At 46.6% G+C, this 16,495-nt stretch overlaps 1 protein-coding gene across 1 annotated transcript in view; it reads right to left on the bottom strand.

Moving 5' to 3' along the window:
• LOC138582653 (START domain-containing protein 10-like) overlaps positions 1-16,495 on the bottom strand; it is a 394,666-nt gene that overhangs the window by 93,174 nt on the left and 284,997 nt on the right. Inside the window, exon 4 of the mRNA XM_069654119.1 lies at positions 5,204-5,321. Within this exon, the coding sequence (XP_069510220.1) occupies positions 5,204-5,321 (118 nt within the window). The remainder of the gene's footprint in view (positions 1-5,203; positions 5,322-16,495) is intronic.

Raw genomic sequence — 16,495 nt, 5'->3', positions numbered from 1 at the left:
GCCACCACCCTACAGCAAAAGTTGGTTAATTGGGCCGGGATCACGGGTCACATTGATGATAGACAGGCTGGCTTTGTGAAACAAGTTGGGTGTTCTCTAAACCAACTTCTACTGAATTTGGTAAAAATGGAGGCCATAAAAACGAACACTACAACATATCTGGCATTCATTGACTTTTCCAGTGCTTTCGATACCGTTGACCGTGACCTCCTGTGGGCGAAATTGCGGTGGTGGGGTTGCCCGGAAGATCTGGTAGCCGCGATCCAAGAGCTCCACTCAGAAACATCAATCAAGATTCGCCTGGACCAAGCTGGAAGGTTGTCATCAGCAGTAGCAACGGGCAAGGGTGTAAAGCAAGGCTGCCCGCTTGCTGCAGCTATTTTCAGCTTGTTTATATCAGACATTGGCATCTCAATAGACGCAGTCAGATCATTTCCGCCAAAAACAAATAGATCACACATAAGTTGGCTTCTATATGCAGACGATCTTGTTGTGCTGCACTCGACGCCTATCGGCTTACAAAGAAAACTCAAGGCGATCCAGAGTTATGTAAGTGAGAATCGCTTCTTGATTAATCCATGTAAAAGCGAAATCCTGATATTTAACTTAAAGGGAGGTTCCTCAAAAATGGCAAAAGCATTAAAATGGACTTTGGGCACAGAACCTCTGAGGATAGCGCAAAGGGTGAAATACTTGGGAATGACTCTAAGCTCATGTATTAATGACGGTCCCTGGATAGCTGACACTAAGAGGAAATGTGTCCAACTATCCAGCCAAGCCCTAATCATGAAAAAAATTTGGAAAGTTTTCTCTAGAGCCGTTAAGGCAGTTTTATCAACAAAAGGTTACTCCAGTATTAATTTACGGAGCAGAAAATGCTTTGGGATATACTCATGATTTATGGTCCTCTTTGGAGAACCAATTCTGGACAACGGTGCTGGGCCACCCGAGAGGTACTAAGACAGCATGTATTAGATGCGAACTCTCACTTATTTCACTTCAGGCCAGAATCACTTGGAACTTGCTGTCGTTGTTTCGAAAGACCCGGGCTCATGAACATATTCTCCAATTCGAAATTCTCCATAGTGCAACGGCCAAAGGCCAGAGCTTAGTTGCAATGTGGATGCAAAGATGCAAAAGCTATTATTGGAATTTGACATTAAGATGTTACATGAAAACCCGAATGCTGTAAAAATAAAAATCTGGCGTATAGATTGGGAGAGAACTTGTGCACAAAGAGCTGTCGCGAAACTGATGATAGATGTACCAGCTGAAGCTCGTGCATTTAACACAGCTCAACACTATATCAGCCTATTCCCAGATCCCGAAGCACGTAGGTGATTTATGTTATTTCGCATGAACTTATTTAAAACAAAGGAGAGACTACAAATGTGGAAAGGCAACGCCAACATGAATCCTACATGTAGATTCTGCAAGGAAGAGCAGGAATCACTAAAGCACCTGGTTCTTTTTTGCTCCAACTTTCGTAATGAAAGAACCTTGCATTTGGGCTCGTAGAGCGCTAATCATCCATCCCTGTGTGCGGACGAGTGGTGGAGCCATATGTTTAATGGAACTGACTTGAAACTGCTAATTCCTTTGACACAATTTTTAAAAACAATTGAAGGGCAGCTAAGTTTGGTTGATGTCGTCTTGGACTAAAGTATCTGCGAAAAGGAGTGTTGGGGTAAACTGGATGTGGAAGGGAGGAGGAGGAACTGAGGAACTTGTGGATTGATATAAAATGATGTATGTCACATGTTTTGTTGATGTGTCGAGAAATATTTTAAAGGTTTGTATAAACCCTATAAAATAAAAAAAAAAAATTAAAATAAAAAATCTCTTCATTGGCTCCCAGTGGCTGCAAGGATTAAGTTCAAGACCCTCTGCATTGTCCACAAGGCCTTCTGGGACCTCGGTCCTCAATACCTCCAACTCTCTCTCTGTAAATACCTTCCTACTCAAGCTCTTCGCTCCTTCACCTCCAACTCCCTCAGGGTCAGACGCTTCTCCAAGCAACGAGTTGGGGGTAGACCTCCGGAACAGCATCCCTGCCTTTCTGAAACTTGAGGAGAACCATCTCCGGTTCCGGAAGCACCTCAAGACCTTCCTCTTTGCTTATGCCTTCTCTCTTCTTCTCCACTGCTGATCTCCTGTGTGATACTGCACTGGTCACCTAGTTACCCTCTGATTTCGGACCAGGGTCACTCCCCACCCAGTTGCACACTCACACTGCCTCCTGGCAAGCATTTCACTTAGGTCTGTATCTGTAACCCTAAAGTCCCTTAGCTGCACTTACTGGATATCTGCTGTCTGCACTTACCCTTGCACCTGCCACCTGCTGGCCGCATTTCTTGTTATTGTTTGATCCCATGTACAGCACTGCCCCGTGCCCTTTCCCCTGGCACTTATCCCCTCCCCTCTCCCCTGCACTTGGGCGATCTCAATTTCACTTGGCCTGGTAAGATCGTTGTCTCTGTCCCCCGTTTGTTCCCCTTCCCTTGCCTCATCGCGCCTTGAAACACTTGTGTATATTTGCGTTATAAATGCCATATCATGTCATATCTTCATTCCTTGCCAACAGGTACCAAATCGTATGACTCCCTCCACACACCTTGCCCGCCCGCCCCATCAATAGCAAGGCACTTGCCTAGCAGCTCTACTCTTCAACATCTACATGAGCCCTCTCCACACACATATCCACTCACACAACCTCACCTGCAACAACTATGCAGACAGCACCCAAATCATATTTAAGATCCTGAAGTCCATCTCCAGCCCCCACCCTGACTTTGTATCCTGCCTCTCAGACATCCATCAGTGGATAACGGCCAACCACCTCCTCTTCCCAGAAAAACATAAATCATGCTCTGCGGGAAGACAGCTGTCTTCCCCCAACCCACCCCCTGTCCTTCTTCCTTCGCCCCCTCCCCAACCGGACTGCATTCACTGCAGCAAGAAACCTGGGATGCACTATGGATGCTGACCGGACACTCTCACACCACCATTAACACTGCATCTAAATCTTGCTATATACACCTCTACACTCTCAGATGCATCTTCCCTTACCTCTCCTACCCTGACACAGTTACAGCAATCTTGTCCATTATCCTCTCCTACCTAGATTAGGCCAACTCCCTCTACCGGGGCACCCTTGCTTATCAACTCAGAAAGCTCCAAAGAGTCCAGAACTCCACAGCTAGGCTCCTCCTTGCCCTTGGCCTCAGAGAGCACTTCACCCCTGCGCTCTGTATCCTGCACTGGCTCCCAGTTGGATGACAGACCGCTTTCAAAGCCATGTGATTCACTCACTGCACCTGCCACAAGACAGGCCCAGAATATGTTCAACAGAAAACCAACCCAAGAGAAACCAGCGTTCAGGCACTGTACTCCTCCTGGTAATGCCCACCTTCAAATCAACTAGAATAGGAGTATCCTCCTTCTCCATCCACACCCCCACTATCTGGAATTCAATGCTGCTTAACCCCCAACACATAGAGGACCACCTGGCATTCCAGAGTCCGTCAAGACAAAGCTATTCCCCCTAGAACCCTGACAAACTGTTCCCTCTTGAGCGAGTCAACCAATTCAGGTTTGACGGGGCATCAAAGAACTTCCATGAAATCACCACATGATGGTAGGAATAATCTAATCATCAGCAGAACACAGTAGAGAGTCCATGCCACATCTACAAAACCAAGAAACCAGCCATATAACACGGGTACGTATCACACTCCATGCTTATCGTAGATAGCCGAAGGCAAGGCCGCCCACCTGCACACATCTGCAACTATAAACCACTTCCAATGACACATCACACAGCACCTCTAGCATTAGAATGCAGCTATCCCCCACAACAGAAGTTCAGTGTAGCTGGTCACATAATGAGTTCTATTACTCTTGCATACTCTCTTGTCAACTTCAAAGTACACATCAACTTGCCAGCTCTCAACAGATAGCCAGGGGGGACCTGACCATCCCCACCCAACTTCGCTTTGGCCAAAATGCACACACGCATTCTAAAATCCTCTAAATTCTAAAAAATGTTCAAACCTTGGACTATAGTCCCCCAAGGGCGTTCGCCTACAGTGCTTTGAGGCCATACCAGTATGAGAAAGGCGCTAAATAAATGACAAATTACATTACATTACAATAAATACAAGCACTCCCTTAACATTGTTAGGGCATAGTTACTAATTAAGTGACCCTCCAGATGCACTGGACTTCAACTCCCATCAGCACTAGCGAGCAAATTCCATGTTGATGGAGCATGGGATTTGTAGTTGAAAACATCTGGAGGTCCACCTAAAGAGCAACAATGTCTTAGAGCAAATGAACTAATTGACACAGTTTCACAAGCTGCTTTAATTCAAAGATTATTCCCAATCACACGAGTGTGCTGCAGTTGCTGTCTGGTGTTTTCTTATTTTTCACATATTTTGGGTTGTTTATAATTTTTTTATTTGAAGACATTTGTTGTGTGTACTCTATTGGATGACCCATCTTAATTATTACTTTAAATTACTCATCTTTTAATGCATATCAATGCACTCTCATTTAGTGGCGGCATGCAACACATACAGAGACGTGACACAGCTAGTGAATATACAGATGAAGGTCTTTCTACATTAGTAACCATTAACCAAAAGCCCCCGACCTCAGACTTGCTCGCTTCCGAACACCGCAGAGCACAGCCCTAAAAACGTGTCACTCAACCCGCTCTCCCTGCCCCCCAAATAAAATGTTTGGTGTAACATGCATTTTCAAGTCCTTCACCCCAAGCATAATCAGAACAGAGATCATTCCAAAAAATAAGGAAATGCATGATAATGAGGCAGCATGGACATCAAAGAAAGACTGTCGTCATAGAAACAATACTTATTAGTTAACTATGGAGTCCAAAGAACACACCAGAAGCAGTAGAAGGTCATGTGGTGGTAGTTCCCTCTCCACTTTCAAGCCACCTATGACGTAGGAGGACCAACATTGTCTTATCTGCCTGGAGGAACGAAAGGGAAGTAATCTAACTTCGGTCGTGCATATGGTGAGCCCTCGACTGGGTCGTTGTTTTAGATACACTGAGACGGCTGGTCCGCTGGATAGAATAAATGAACGGATGGACGTGGTGTAAGGTGACCCACAAGAAGTCTCATAGAGTTTCAGTGTTCTCAGAAATAAAGGGCACGTCAGAGGCTCCACTTACCTTTGGGGTCAACTTGAGTCAGGTAATAGAGGATGCAGCCATTAGCTCCATTGGTCTGGATCAGGTAGCCTGTTTGCAGGGACACTGCCCGGACAAAGTCCTTCCGAGGAGGATACTTCTGCAGGCAGAGAGGGATACATAAGGTTCCAGCATAAGCAGCGTGAACTATGACATGATAATCACTGTCAGCTGATGCCAGTCCCCTCCATCCCACACCCCCTCTGTTCTGCGCTGTGTGCCAGCAAAGGCCTGCACACAAAGTACTCCATATCAATGAACATGCCTCTTCACTGCACAGCCCAGGCGCAGCTTACTCAGGGGGTGTTATTGTGAGATTTTACGACAAGTAATCCCACCTAAAAGGGATTGCGCAATGAGTCAGGAACCAACACATATACCCTCCTATGATTGCTCTGCCTCCATATCTTCCATTATTATTCTGTGTTCATTGATCTCAGGACAGCCTTTGATTCAGTGTCAAGAGAGCTGCTGTGGTCAATCTTGATAAAGAGGGTGTTCCAGTGGCCGTTCTACGCATTATAGTAGCAATTTACTCTAATAATAGCCCATCTGTTTTCCGCCCAAAATTCAAAAAATGTATGAAACTTAATTTGAACATCAATGGATATACCCTCCGCCTCCCCTGAACAAGTCCGATTTTACGATTATCTAGGGATAAGATTCAATGACCAATGCAGTCGGGTATCAGGTAATATTATCCTCACCAATAATATCGCCATATATATATATATATATGTATATATATATATATATATCAGTGAAAAAACTTTGTTAAAGGGACGTTATGGTTAAGTTGCGCTACTAAAAAGCTATGAAATTCAGTAAAAAAACTTTGTTAAAGGGACATTATGGTTAAGTTGCGCTACTAAAAACCTATGGAATTCAGTGAAAAAACTTTGTTAAAGGGACGTTATGGTTCAAAGTAAAACCGAAAAACCCCTGAAATTCGGCAGTTATGGTAAGATAAGCAACCATAACTCGCGCCGCCACCGTGCACTGCTAAGACTAACACCCAGGACATCAAAGATGACATCACAAATGTCATTGATGACATCACTGATGACATCACATGTCTGGCTCCCTCTTTTTTCCTTTACTGATATATCTAGGCCAGTTACAATCAGGAACTTTAAATTCACTATACTATAATACAAAGTACTATGTTTGTATACTTATACTACAAATATGTTCTTACAGTAATTCACTTAGGGTCCACTCAAAGCATATGAACCATATACAAGGGAGAAAACACAGACTTGTAAGACAACAATGCTTTCTATGTATGAAGATGATTAGTACGGTTATCAACACTGTGTTATAGTTCTGTTGTTTTTTTATTACTGTACTTTCCCTGAATATGCTCATATTTGGACACATTGCACGTCCACTACTTTCATTAGGGTCTAGTCACAATATGTGATAGTTATACATAGGGAACTAGAAGCTTTGAAGCAGAGCAATCATTTCTGTACATGAAGATAATCAGTGACGTTATGAAAATTGTCAGGTAATACTGCTGTTTTTTTGTTTACTTCACTTTCCCTGTATATGCTCTATTTGTATGTGTTATTGTCTGTTTGTGTTTGTTGTGCAGTAATGCAATAATGTAGTAATTGGGTTTTATTAGCTATCTATTACATGTTTCACATTATGCAAAACTCTAATAAGAAAGCATTTATCATTTCACTATTCAACATGGGAAGATTATGAATATTGCACCTTCATCATTTATGCTGCACACACTGCTTATGTTTCTGCATGAATAGCTCAGTATACTGGATAGAACTTCATAATAGAATGCTATGTATATCAACACATTCCTTAATGCACTAATTATCTCATGATATTTATTCCAATGATCCTTGACACTTTTTTGTCAATATTACAATAAGAATCCCTTCTACAGAGTTTTCATAAAAAGTAAATGCACATGTGATGTCATCAGTGATGTCATCAATGACATTTGTGATGTCATCTTTGATGTCCTGGGTGTTAGTCTTAGCAGTGCACGGTGGCGGCGCTAGTTATGGTTGCTCATCTTACCATAACTGCCGAATTTCAGGGGTTTTTCGGTTTTACTTTGAACCATAACGTCCCTTTAACAAAGTTTTTTCACTGAATATATATATACATATATATATATTCAGTGAAAAAACTTTGTTAAAGGGACGTTATGGTAAAGTTCCGCTACTAAAAACCTATGAAATTCAGTGAAAAAACTTTGTGAAAGGAACGTTATGGTTCCAAGTAAAACCGAAAAACCCTTGAAATTCGCCAGTTTTGGTAAGCTAAGCAACCATAACTCGCGCCACCACCATGCACTGCTAAGACTAACACCCAGGACATCACAAATGTCATTGATGACATCACTGATGACATCACATGTGTATGTACTTTTCATGAAATATGTGTACAAGGGATTCTTATTATAATGTTGCGAAACAAGTGTCAAGGATCATTGCAATAAATATCATACCCTAATTAGTGCATTGAAAGATGCATTGATATAAATAGCAATTTATTATGGGGTTCTATCTAGTATACTAAGCTACTGATACAGAAACATAACATGTTGTGCAGTGTACAAGATGAAGCTATAATATTCGTAATGTTAATATGTTGAATAATGAAATGATAATTGTTTTCTTAATAGATTTTTGTGTACTGTGAAATATGTAATACGTAGCTAATAAAACATTACTATAGACAAAACACAAAGACACAAGAACACATACCAATATGGGTATATACAGGGAAAGTGAAGTTAGCAAAAAAGCACAAGTAGTAGCAGAAAAAATTCATAACTTAACTGATTATTTTCATGCAAATAAATGATTGCTCTGTTTCAAAGCTGCTATTCACCCTATGTATATGTATCACTTGATGTGATGGGACCCACAGGGAAAGTACAGCCATAAAAAAAAAACAACAGAACTATCAAAAAGTGCTCATAAGTCTATTGATTATCTTTATGCACAAAAAGGATTGCTGACTTTCAAGCTTGTGTCTTCCCGTATGTATATGTTTCATATGATGTGACTGGACTCTAACAGAATTACTGTAAGAACCTACTTGAAGGATACGTCTACAAATAAAATAAAATGTTTAGTTTCTGACTGTTACTGAAGAAAACCATGTGGCCTAGATATGTCAGCAAAAGAAAAAAGAGTGAGACAGACATGTGATGTCATCAGTGATGTCATCAATGACATTTGTGATGTCATCTTTGATGTCCTGGGTGTTAGTCTTAGCAGTGCACGGTGGTGGCGCGAGTTATGGTTGCTTAGCTTACCATAACTGGTGAATTTCAAGGGTTTTTCGGTTTTACTTGGAACCATAACGTTCCTTTGACAAAGTTTTTTCACTGAATTGCATAGGTTTTTAGTAGCGCAACTTTACCATAACGTCCCTTTAACAAAGTTTTTTCACTGAATTTCATAGGTTTTTAGTAGCGCAACTTAACCATAACGTCCCTTTAACAAAGTTTTTTCATTGAATTTCATAGGTTTTTATTAGTGCAACTTAACCATAACGTCCCTGTAACATTTTTTTTTACTAAATGTTAAAGGTTTTTATTAGTACAACGTGACCATAAAATCCTTTCCAATAGATGAAGACCACTAACATCTTATGTCCTCAAAGTGGGAATGCCGGGTGGTAAAAAAAACAAAAAGATTTTCCTTCCTACTCCGGGACGCCTGCGGCGTCTCGGTGTAGGAAGGAAAATCTTTTACCAAGATGGCCACCATGGAAAGGGAAGGCGGGGTGTATAAAGAACACAACGGTGCATGAGCGGGGTTGGGGGGGCACAGGGGAGACACATGGGCATGAGCGGGGGGTGAGAGGGAATAGGGTACAAACGGGGCATGAGCAGGGGGTGGGGGGGAAAAGGAAGGAAACACAGGGCATGAGCGGTGGTGGGGGGAACACGAGAGAGACACGGGGCATGAGCAGCGGGTGGGGAGGAACATGAGGGAGACACGGGGTATGAGCAGGGGGTGGGGAGGAACACGAGGGAGACACAGGGCATGAGCGGGGGGTATAGGGCACATACGGGACATGAGCGGGGGTGGGGAGGAAAGGAGAGAGACAAGGGGCATGAGCAGGGGGTGGGGGGAACACGAGGGAGACACGGAGCATGAGCGGGGGGTAACACGAGGGAAACACGGGGCATGAGCAGGGATGGGGGAACACGGGGGAGACACAGGGCATGAGCGGGGGTTGGGGGGCAACAGGAGACAGACACGGGGCATGAGCAGGGGGTGGGGGGCAGCAGGAGACAGACACGGGGCATGGGTGGGAGCAAGAGGAGACAGACACGGGGCATGAGCGGGGGGTGGGGGGAACAGGAGACAGACACGGGGCATGAGCGGGGGTGCGGGGTACAGAAGACAGACACGGAGCATGAGCGGGGTAGTGGGGGGCAACAGGAGAGAGACATGGGGCATGAGCGGGAGGGTGGGGGGGTACAGGAGACAGACACGGGGCATGAGCGGGGGGTGGGGGGCAACAGGAGACAGACACGGGGCATGAGCAGGGGGTGGGGGGCAACAGGAGACAGACACGGGGCAAGAGCAGGGGGGCAACAGGAGACAGACATGGGGCATGAGCGGGAGGGTTGGGGGGTACAGGAGACAGACACGGGGCATGAGCGGGGGGTGGGGGGCAACAGGAGACAGACACGGGGCATGAGCAGGGGGTGGGGGGCAACAGGAGACAGACACGGGGCATGGGTGGGAGCAAGAGGAGACAGAGGCGGGGGGTGGGGGGAACAGGAGACAGACACGGGGCATGAGCGGGGGGTGGGGGTACAGAAGACAGACACGGGGCATGAGCGGGGTTTGTGGGGGGCAACAGGAGAGAGACATGGGGCATGAGCGGGGGGTGGGGGTACAGGAGACAGACACGGGCATAAGCAGGGGGTGGGGGACAACAGGAGAGAGACACGGGACATGAGCGGGTGGGGGAACAGGAGACAGACATGGGGCATGAGCGGTGGGGGTGGGGGTCTACAGGAGACAGACACGGGGCATGAGCAGGGGGTGGGGGCCAACAGGAGAGAGACACGGGGCATGAGCGGGGGTGGGGGGCACAGGAGACAGACACAGGGCATGAGCGGGGGGTGGGGGGAACAAAAGAGACAGACACGGGGCGTGAGCGGGGGCAACAGGGGAGAGACACACGGGGCGTGAGCGGGGGTGGGGGGAGGGAGAGAGACACACGGGGGGTGGGCGGGAGAGAGAGAGACACACGGGGCAAGAGCAGGGGTGGGCGGGAGGGGGAAAGAGACACGGGGCCAAGAGCGGGGTGGGCGGGAGGGGGGAAAGAGACACAGGGCCAAGAGCGGGGGTGGGCGGGAGAGGGAAAGAGACACGGGGCCAAGAGCGGGGGTGGGCGGGAGGGGGAAAGAGACACGGGGCCAAGAGCGGGGGTGGGCGGGAGGGGGAAAGAGACACTGGGCCAAGAGCGGGGGTGGGCGGGAGGGGGATAGAGACACGGGGCCAAGAGCGGGGGTGGGCGGGAGGGGGAAAGAGACACGGGGCCAAGAGCGGGGGTGGGCGGGAGGGGGAAAGAGACACGGGGCCAAGAGCGGGGGTGGGCGGGAGGGGGAAAGAGACACGGGGCCAAGAGCAGGGGTGGGCGGCAGGGGGAAAGAGACACGGGGCCAAGAGCGGGGGTGGGCGGCAGGGGGAAAGAGACACGGGGCCAAGAGCGGGGGTGGGCGGCAGGGGGAAAGAGACAATGGGCCAAGAGCGGGGGTGGGCAGCAAGGGGAAAGAGACACGGGGCCAAGAGCGGGGGTAGGCGGCAGGGGGAAAGAGATACGGGGCCAAGAGCGGGGGTGGGTGGCAGGGGGAAAGAGACACGGGCCAAGAGCGGGGGTGGGCGGCAGGGGGAAAGAGACACGGGCCAAGAGCGGGGGTGGGCGGCAGGGGGAAAGAGACACGGGCCAAGAGCGGGGGTGGGCGGGAGGGGGAAAGACACACGGGCCAAGAGCAGGCGCAGCTTACTCAGGGGGTGTTATTGTGAGATTTTACGACAAGTAATCCCACCTAAAAGGGATTGCGCAATGAGTCAGGAACCAACACATATACCCTCCTATGATTGCTCTGCCTCCATATCTTCCATTATTATTCTGTGTTCATTGATCTCAGGACAGCCTTTGATTCAGTGTCAAGAGAGCTGCTGTGGTCAATCTTGATAAAGAGGGTGTTCCAGTGGCCGTTCTACGCATTATAGTAGCAATTTACTCTAATAATAGCCCATCTGTTTTCCGCCCAAAATTCAAAAAATGTATGAAACTTAATTTGAACATCAATGGATATACCCTCCGCCTCCCCTGAACAAGTCCGATTTTACGATTATCTAGGGATAAGATTCAATGACCAATGCAGTCGGGTATCAGGTAATATTATCCTCACCAATAATATCGCCATATATATATATATATATGTATATATATATATATATCAGTGAAAAAATTTTGTTAAAGGGACGTTATGGTTAAGTTGCGCTACTAAAAAGCTATGAAATTCAGTAAAAAAACTTTGTTAAAGGGACATTATGGTTAAGTTGCGCTACTAAAAACCTATGGAATTCAGTGAAAAAACTTTGTTAAAGGGACGTTATGGTTCAAAGTAAAACCGAAAAACCCCTGAAATTCGGCAGTTATGGTAAGATAAGCAACCATAACTCGCGCCGCCACCGTGCACTGCTAAGACTAACACCCAGGACATCAAAGATGACATCACAAATGTCATTGATGACATCACTGATGACATCACATGTCTGGCTCCCTCTTTTTTCCTTTACTGATATATCTAGGCCAGTTACAATCAGGAACTTTAAATTCACTATACTATAATACAAAGTACTATGTTTGTATACTTATACTACAAATATGTTCTTACAGTAATTCACTTAGGGTCCACTCAAAGCATATGAACCATATACAAGGGAGAAAACACAGACTTGTAAGACAACAATGCTTTCTATGTATGAAGATGATTAGTACGGTTATCAACACTGTGTTATAGTTCTGTTGTTTTTTTATTACTGTACTTTCCCTGAATATGCTCATATTTGGACACATTGCACGTCCACTACTTTCATTAGGGTCTAGTCACAATATGTGATAGTTATACATAGGGAACTAGAAGCTTTGAAGCAGAGCAATCATTTCTGTACATGAAGATAATCAGTTACGTTATGAAAATTGTCAGGTAATACTGCTGTTTTTTTGTTTACTTCACTTTCCCTGTATATGCTCTATTTGTATGTGTTATTGTCTGTTTGTGTTTGTTGTGCAGTAATGCAATAATGTAGTAATTGGGTTTTATGAGCTATCTATTACATGTTTCACATTATGCAAAACTCTAATAAGAAAGCATTTATCATTTCACTATTCAACATGGGAAGATTATGAATATTGCACCTTCATCATTTATGCTGCACACACTGCTTATGTTTCTGCATGAATAGCTCAGTATACTGGATAGAACTTCATAATAGAATGCTATGTATATCAACACATTCCTTAATGCACTAATTATCTCATGATATTTATTCCAATGATCCTTGACACTTTTTTGTCAATATTACAATAAGAATCCCTTCTACAGAGTTTTCATAAAAAGTAAATGCACATGTGATGTCATCAGTGATGTCATCAATGACATTTGTGATGTCATCTTTGATGTCCTGGGTGTTAGTCTTAGCAGTGCACGGTGGCGGCGCTAGTTATGGTTGCTCATCTTACCATAACTGCCGAATTTCAGGGGTTTTTCGGTTTTACTTTGAACCATAACGTCCCTTTAACAAAGTTTTTTCACTGAATATATATATACATATATATATATTCAGTGAAAAAACTTTGTTAAATATATATATTCAGTGAAAAAACTTTGTTAAAGGGACGTTATGGTAAAGTTCCGCTACTAAAAACCTATGAAATTCAGTGAAAAAACTTTGTGAAAGGAACGTTATGGTTCCAAGTAAAACCGAAAAACCCTTGAAATTCGCCAGTTATGGTAAGCTAAGCAACCATAACTCGCGCCACCACCGTGCACTGCTAAGACTAACACCCAGGACATCAAAGATGACATCACAAATGTCATTGATGACATCACTGATGACATCACGTGTGTATGTACTTTTCATGAAATATGTGTACAAGGGATTCTTATTATAATGTTGCGAAACAAGTGTCAAGGATCATTGCAATAAATATCATACCCTAATTAGTGCATTGAAAGATGCATTGATATAAATAGCAATTTATTATGGGGTTCTATCTAGTATACTAAGCTACTGATACAGAAACATAACATGGTGTGCAGTGTACAAGATGAAGCTATAATATTCGTAATGTTAATATGTTGAATAATGAAATGATAATTGTTTTCTTAATAGATTTTTGTGTACTGTGAAATATGTAATACGTAGCTAATAAAACATTACTATAGACAAAACACAAAGACACAAGAACACATACCAATATGGGTATATACAGGGAAAGTGAAGTTAGCAAAAAAGCACAAGTAGTAGCAGAAAAAATTCATAACTTAACTGATTATTTTCATGCAAATAAATGATTGCTCTGTTTCAAAGCTGCTATTCACCCTATGTATATGTATCACTTGATGTGATGGGACCCACAGGGAAAGTACAGCCATAAAAAAAAAACAACAGAACTATCAAAAAGTGCTCATAAGTCTATTGATTATCTTTATGCACAAAAAGGATTGCTGACTTTCAAGCTTGCGTCTTCCCGTATGTATATGTTTCATATGATGTGACTGGACTCTAACAGAATTACTGTAAGAACCTACTTGAAGGATACGTCTACAAATAAAATAAAATGTTTAGTTTCTGACTGTTACTGAAGAAAACCATGTGGCCTAGATATGTCAGCAAAAGAAAAAAGAGTGAGACAGACATGTGATGTCATCAGTGATGTCATCAATGACATTTGTGATGTCATCTTTGATGTCCTGGGTGTTAGTCTTAGCAGTGCACGGTGGTGGCGCGAGTTATGGTTGCTTAGCTTACCATAACTGGCGAATTTCAAGGGTTTTTCGGTTTTACTTGGAACCATAACGTTCCTTTGACAAAGTTTTTTCACTGAATTGCATAGGTTTTTAGTAGCGCAACTTTACCATAACGTCCCTTTAACAAAGTTTTTTCACTGAATTTCATAGGTTTTTAGTAGCGCAACTTAACCATAACGTCCCTTTAACAAAGTTTTTTCATTGAATTTCATAGGTTTTTATTAGTGCAACTTAACCATAACGTCCCTGTAACATTTTTTTTTACTAAATTTTAAAGGTTTTTATTAGTACAACGTGACCATAAAATCCTTTCCAATAGATGAAGACCACTAACATCTTATGTCCTCAAAGTGGGAATGCCGGGTGGTAAAAAAAACAAAAAGATTTTCCTTCCTACTCCGGGACGCCTGCGGCGTCTCGGTGTAGGAAGGAAAATCTTTTACCAAGATGGCCACCATGGAAAGGGAAGGCGGGGAGTATAAAGAACACAACGGTGCATGAGCGGGGTTGGGGGGCACAGGGGAGACACATGGGCATGAGCGGGGGGTGAGAGGGAACAGGGTACAAACGGGGCATGAGCAGGGGGTGGGGGGAAAAGGAAGGAAACACAGGGCATGAGCGGTGGTGGGGGGAACACGAGAGAGACACGGGGCATGAGCAGCGGGTGGGGAGGAACATGAGGGAGACACGGGGTATGAGCAGGGGGTGGGGAGGAACACGAGGGAGACACAGGGCATGAGCGGGGGGTATAGGGCACATACGGGACATGAGCGGGGGTGGGGAGGAAAGGAGAGAGACAAGGGGCATGAGCAGGGGGTGGGGGGAACACGAGGGAGACACGGAGCATGAGCGGGGGGTAACACGAGGGAAACACGGGGCATGAGCAGGGATGGGGGAACACGGGGGAGACACAGGGCATGAGCGGGGGTTGGGGGGCAACAGGAGACAGACACGGGGCATGAGCAGGGGGTGGGGGGCAGCAGGAGACAGACACGGGGCATGGGTGGGAGCAAGAGGAGACAGACACGGGGCATGAGCGGGGGGTGGGGGGAACAGGAGACAGACACGGGGCATGAGCGGGGGTGCGGGGTACAGAAGACAGACACGGAGCATGAGCGGGGTAGTGGGGGGCAACAGGAGAGAGACATGGGGCATGAGCGGGAGGGTGGGGGGGTACAGGAGACAGACACGGGGCATGAGCGGGGGGTGGGGGGCAACAGGAGACAGACACGGGGCATGAGCAGGGGGTGGGGGGCAACAGGAGACAGACACGGGGCATGAGCAGGGGGGCAACAGGAGACAGACATGGGGCATGAGCGGGAGGGTTGGGGGGTACAGGAGACAGACACGGGGCATGAGCGGGGGGTGGGGGGCAACAGGAGACAGACACGGGGCATGAGCAGGGGGTGGGGGGCAACAGGAGACAGACACGGGGCATGGGTGGGAGCAAGAGGAGACAGAGGCGGGGGGTGGGGGGAACAGGAGACAGACACGGGGCATGAGCGGGGGGTGGGGGTACAGAAGACAGATACGGGGCATGAGCGGGGTTTGTGGGGGGCAACAGGAGAGAGACATGGGGCATGAGCGGGGGGTGGGGGGTACAGGAGACAGACACGGGCATAAGCAGGGGGTGGGGGACAACAGGAGAGAGACACGGGACATGAGCGGGTGGGGGGAACAGGAGACAGACATGGGGCATGAGCGGTGGGGGTGGGGGCCAACAGGAGAGAGACACGGGGCATGAGCGGGGGTGGGGGCACAGGAGACAGACACAGGGCATGAGCGGGGGGTGGGGGGAACAAAAGAGACAGACACGGGGCGTGAGCGGGGGTGGGGGGAGGGAGAGAGACACACGGGGGGTGGGCGGGAGAGAGAGAGACACACGGGGCAAGAGCAGGGGTGGGCGGGAGGGGGAAAGAGACACGGGGCCAAGAGCGGGGGTGGGCGGGAGGGGGGAAAGAGACACAGGGCCAAGAGCGGGGGTGGGCGGGAGAGGGAAAGAGACACGGGGCCAAGAGCGGGGGTGGGCGGGAGGGGGAAAGAGACACTGGGCCAAGAGCGGGGGTGGGCGGGAGGGGGATAGAGACACGGGGCCAAGAGCGGGGGTGGGCGGGAGGGGGAAAGAGACACGGGGCCAAGAGCGGGGCTGGGCGGGAGGGGGAAAGAGACACGGGGCCAAGAGCGGGGGTGGGCGGGAGGGGGAAAGAGACACGGGGCCAAGA

This window comes from Ambystoma mexicanum, chromosome 3q (assembly GCF_040938575.1).
Source record: "Ambystoma mexicanum isolate Mex_15411 chromosome 3q, UKY_AmexF1_1, whole genome shotgun sequence".
Lineage (NCBI taxonomy): Eukaryota > Metazoa > Chordata > Amphibia > Caudata > Ambystomatidae > Ambystoma > Ambystoma mexicanum.
The sequence above is the reverse complement of the archived record's forward strand: the minus strand, read 5'-3'. Positions and strand labels throughout refer to the sequence as shown.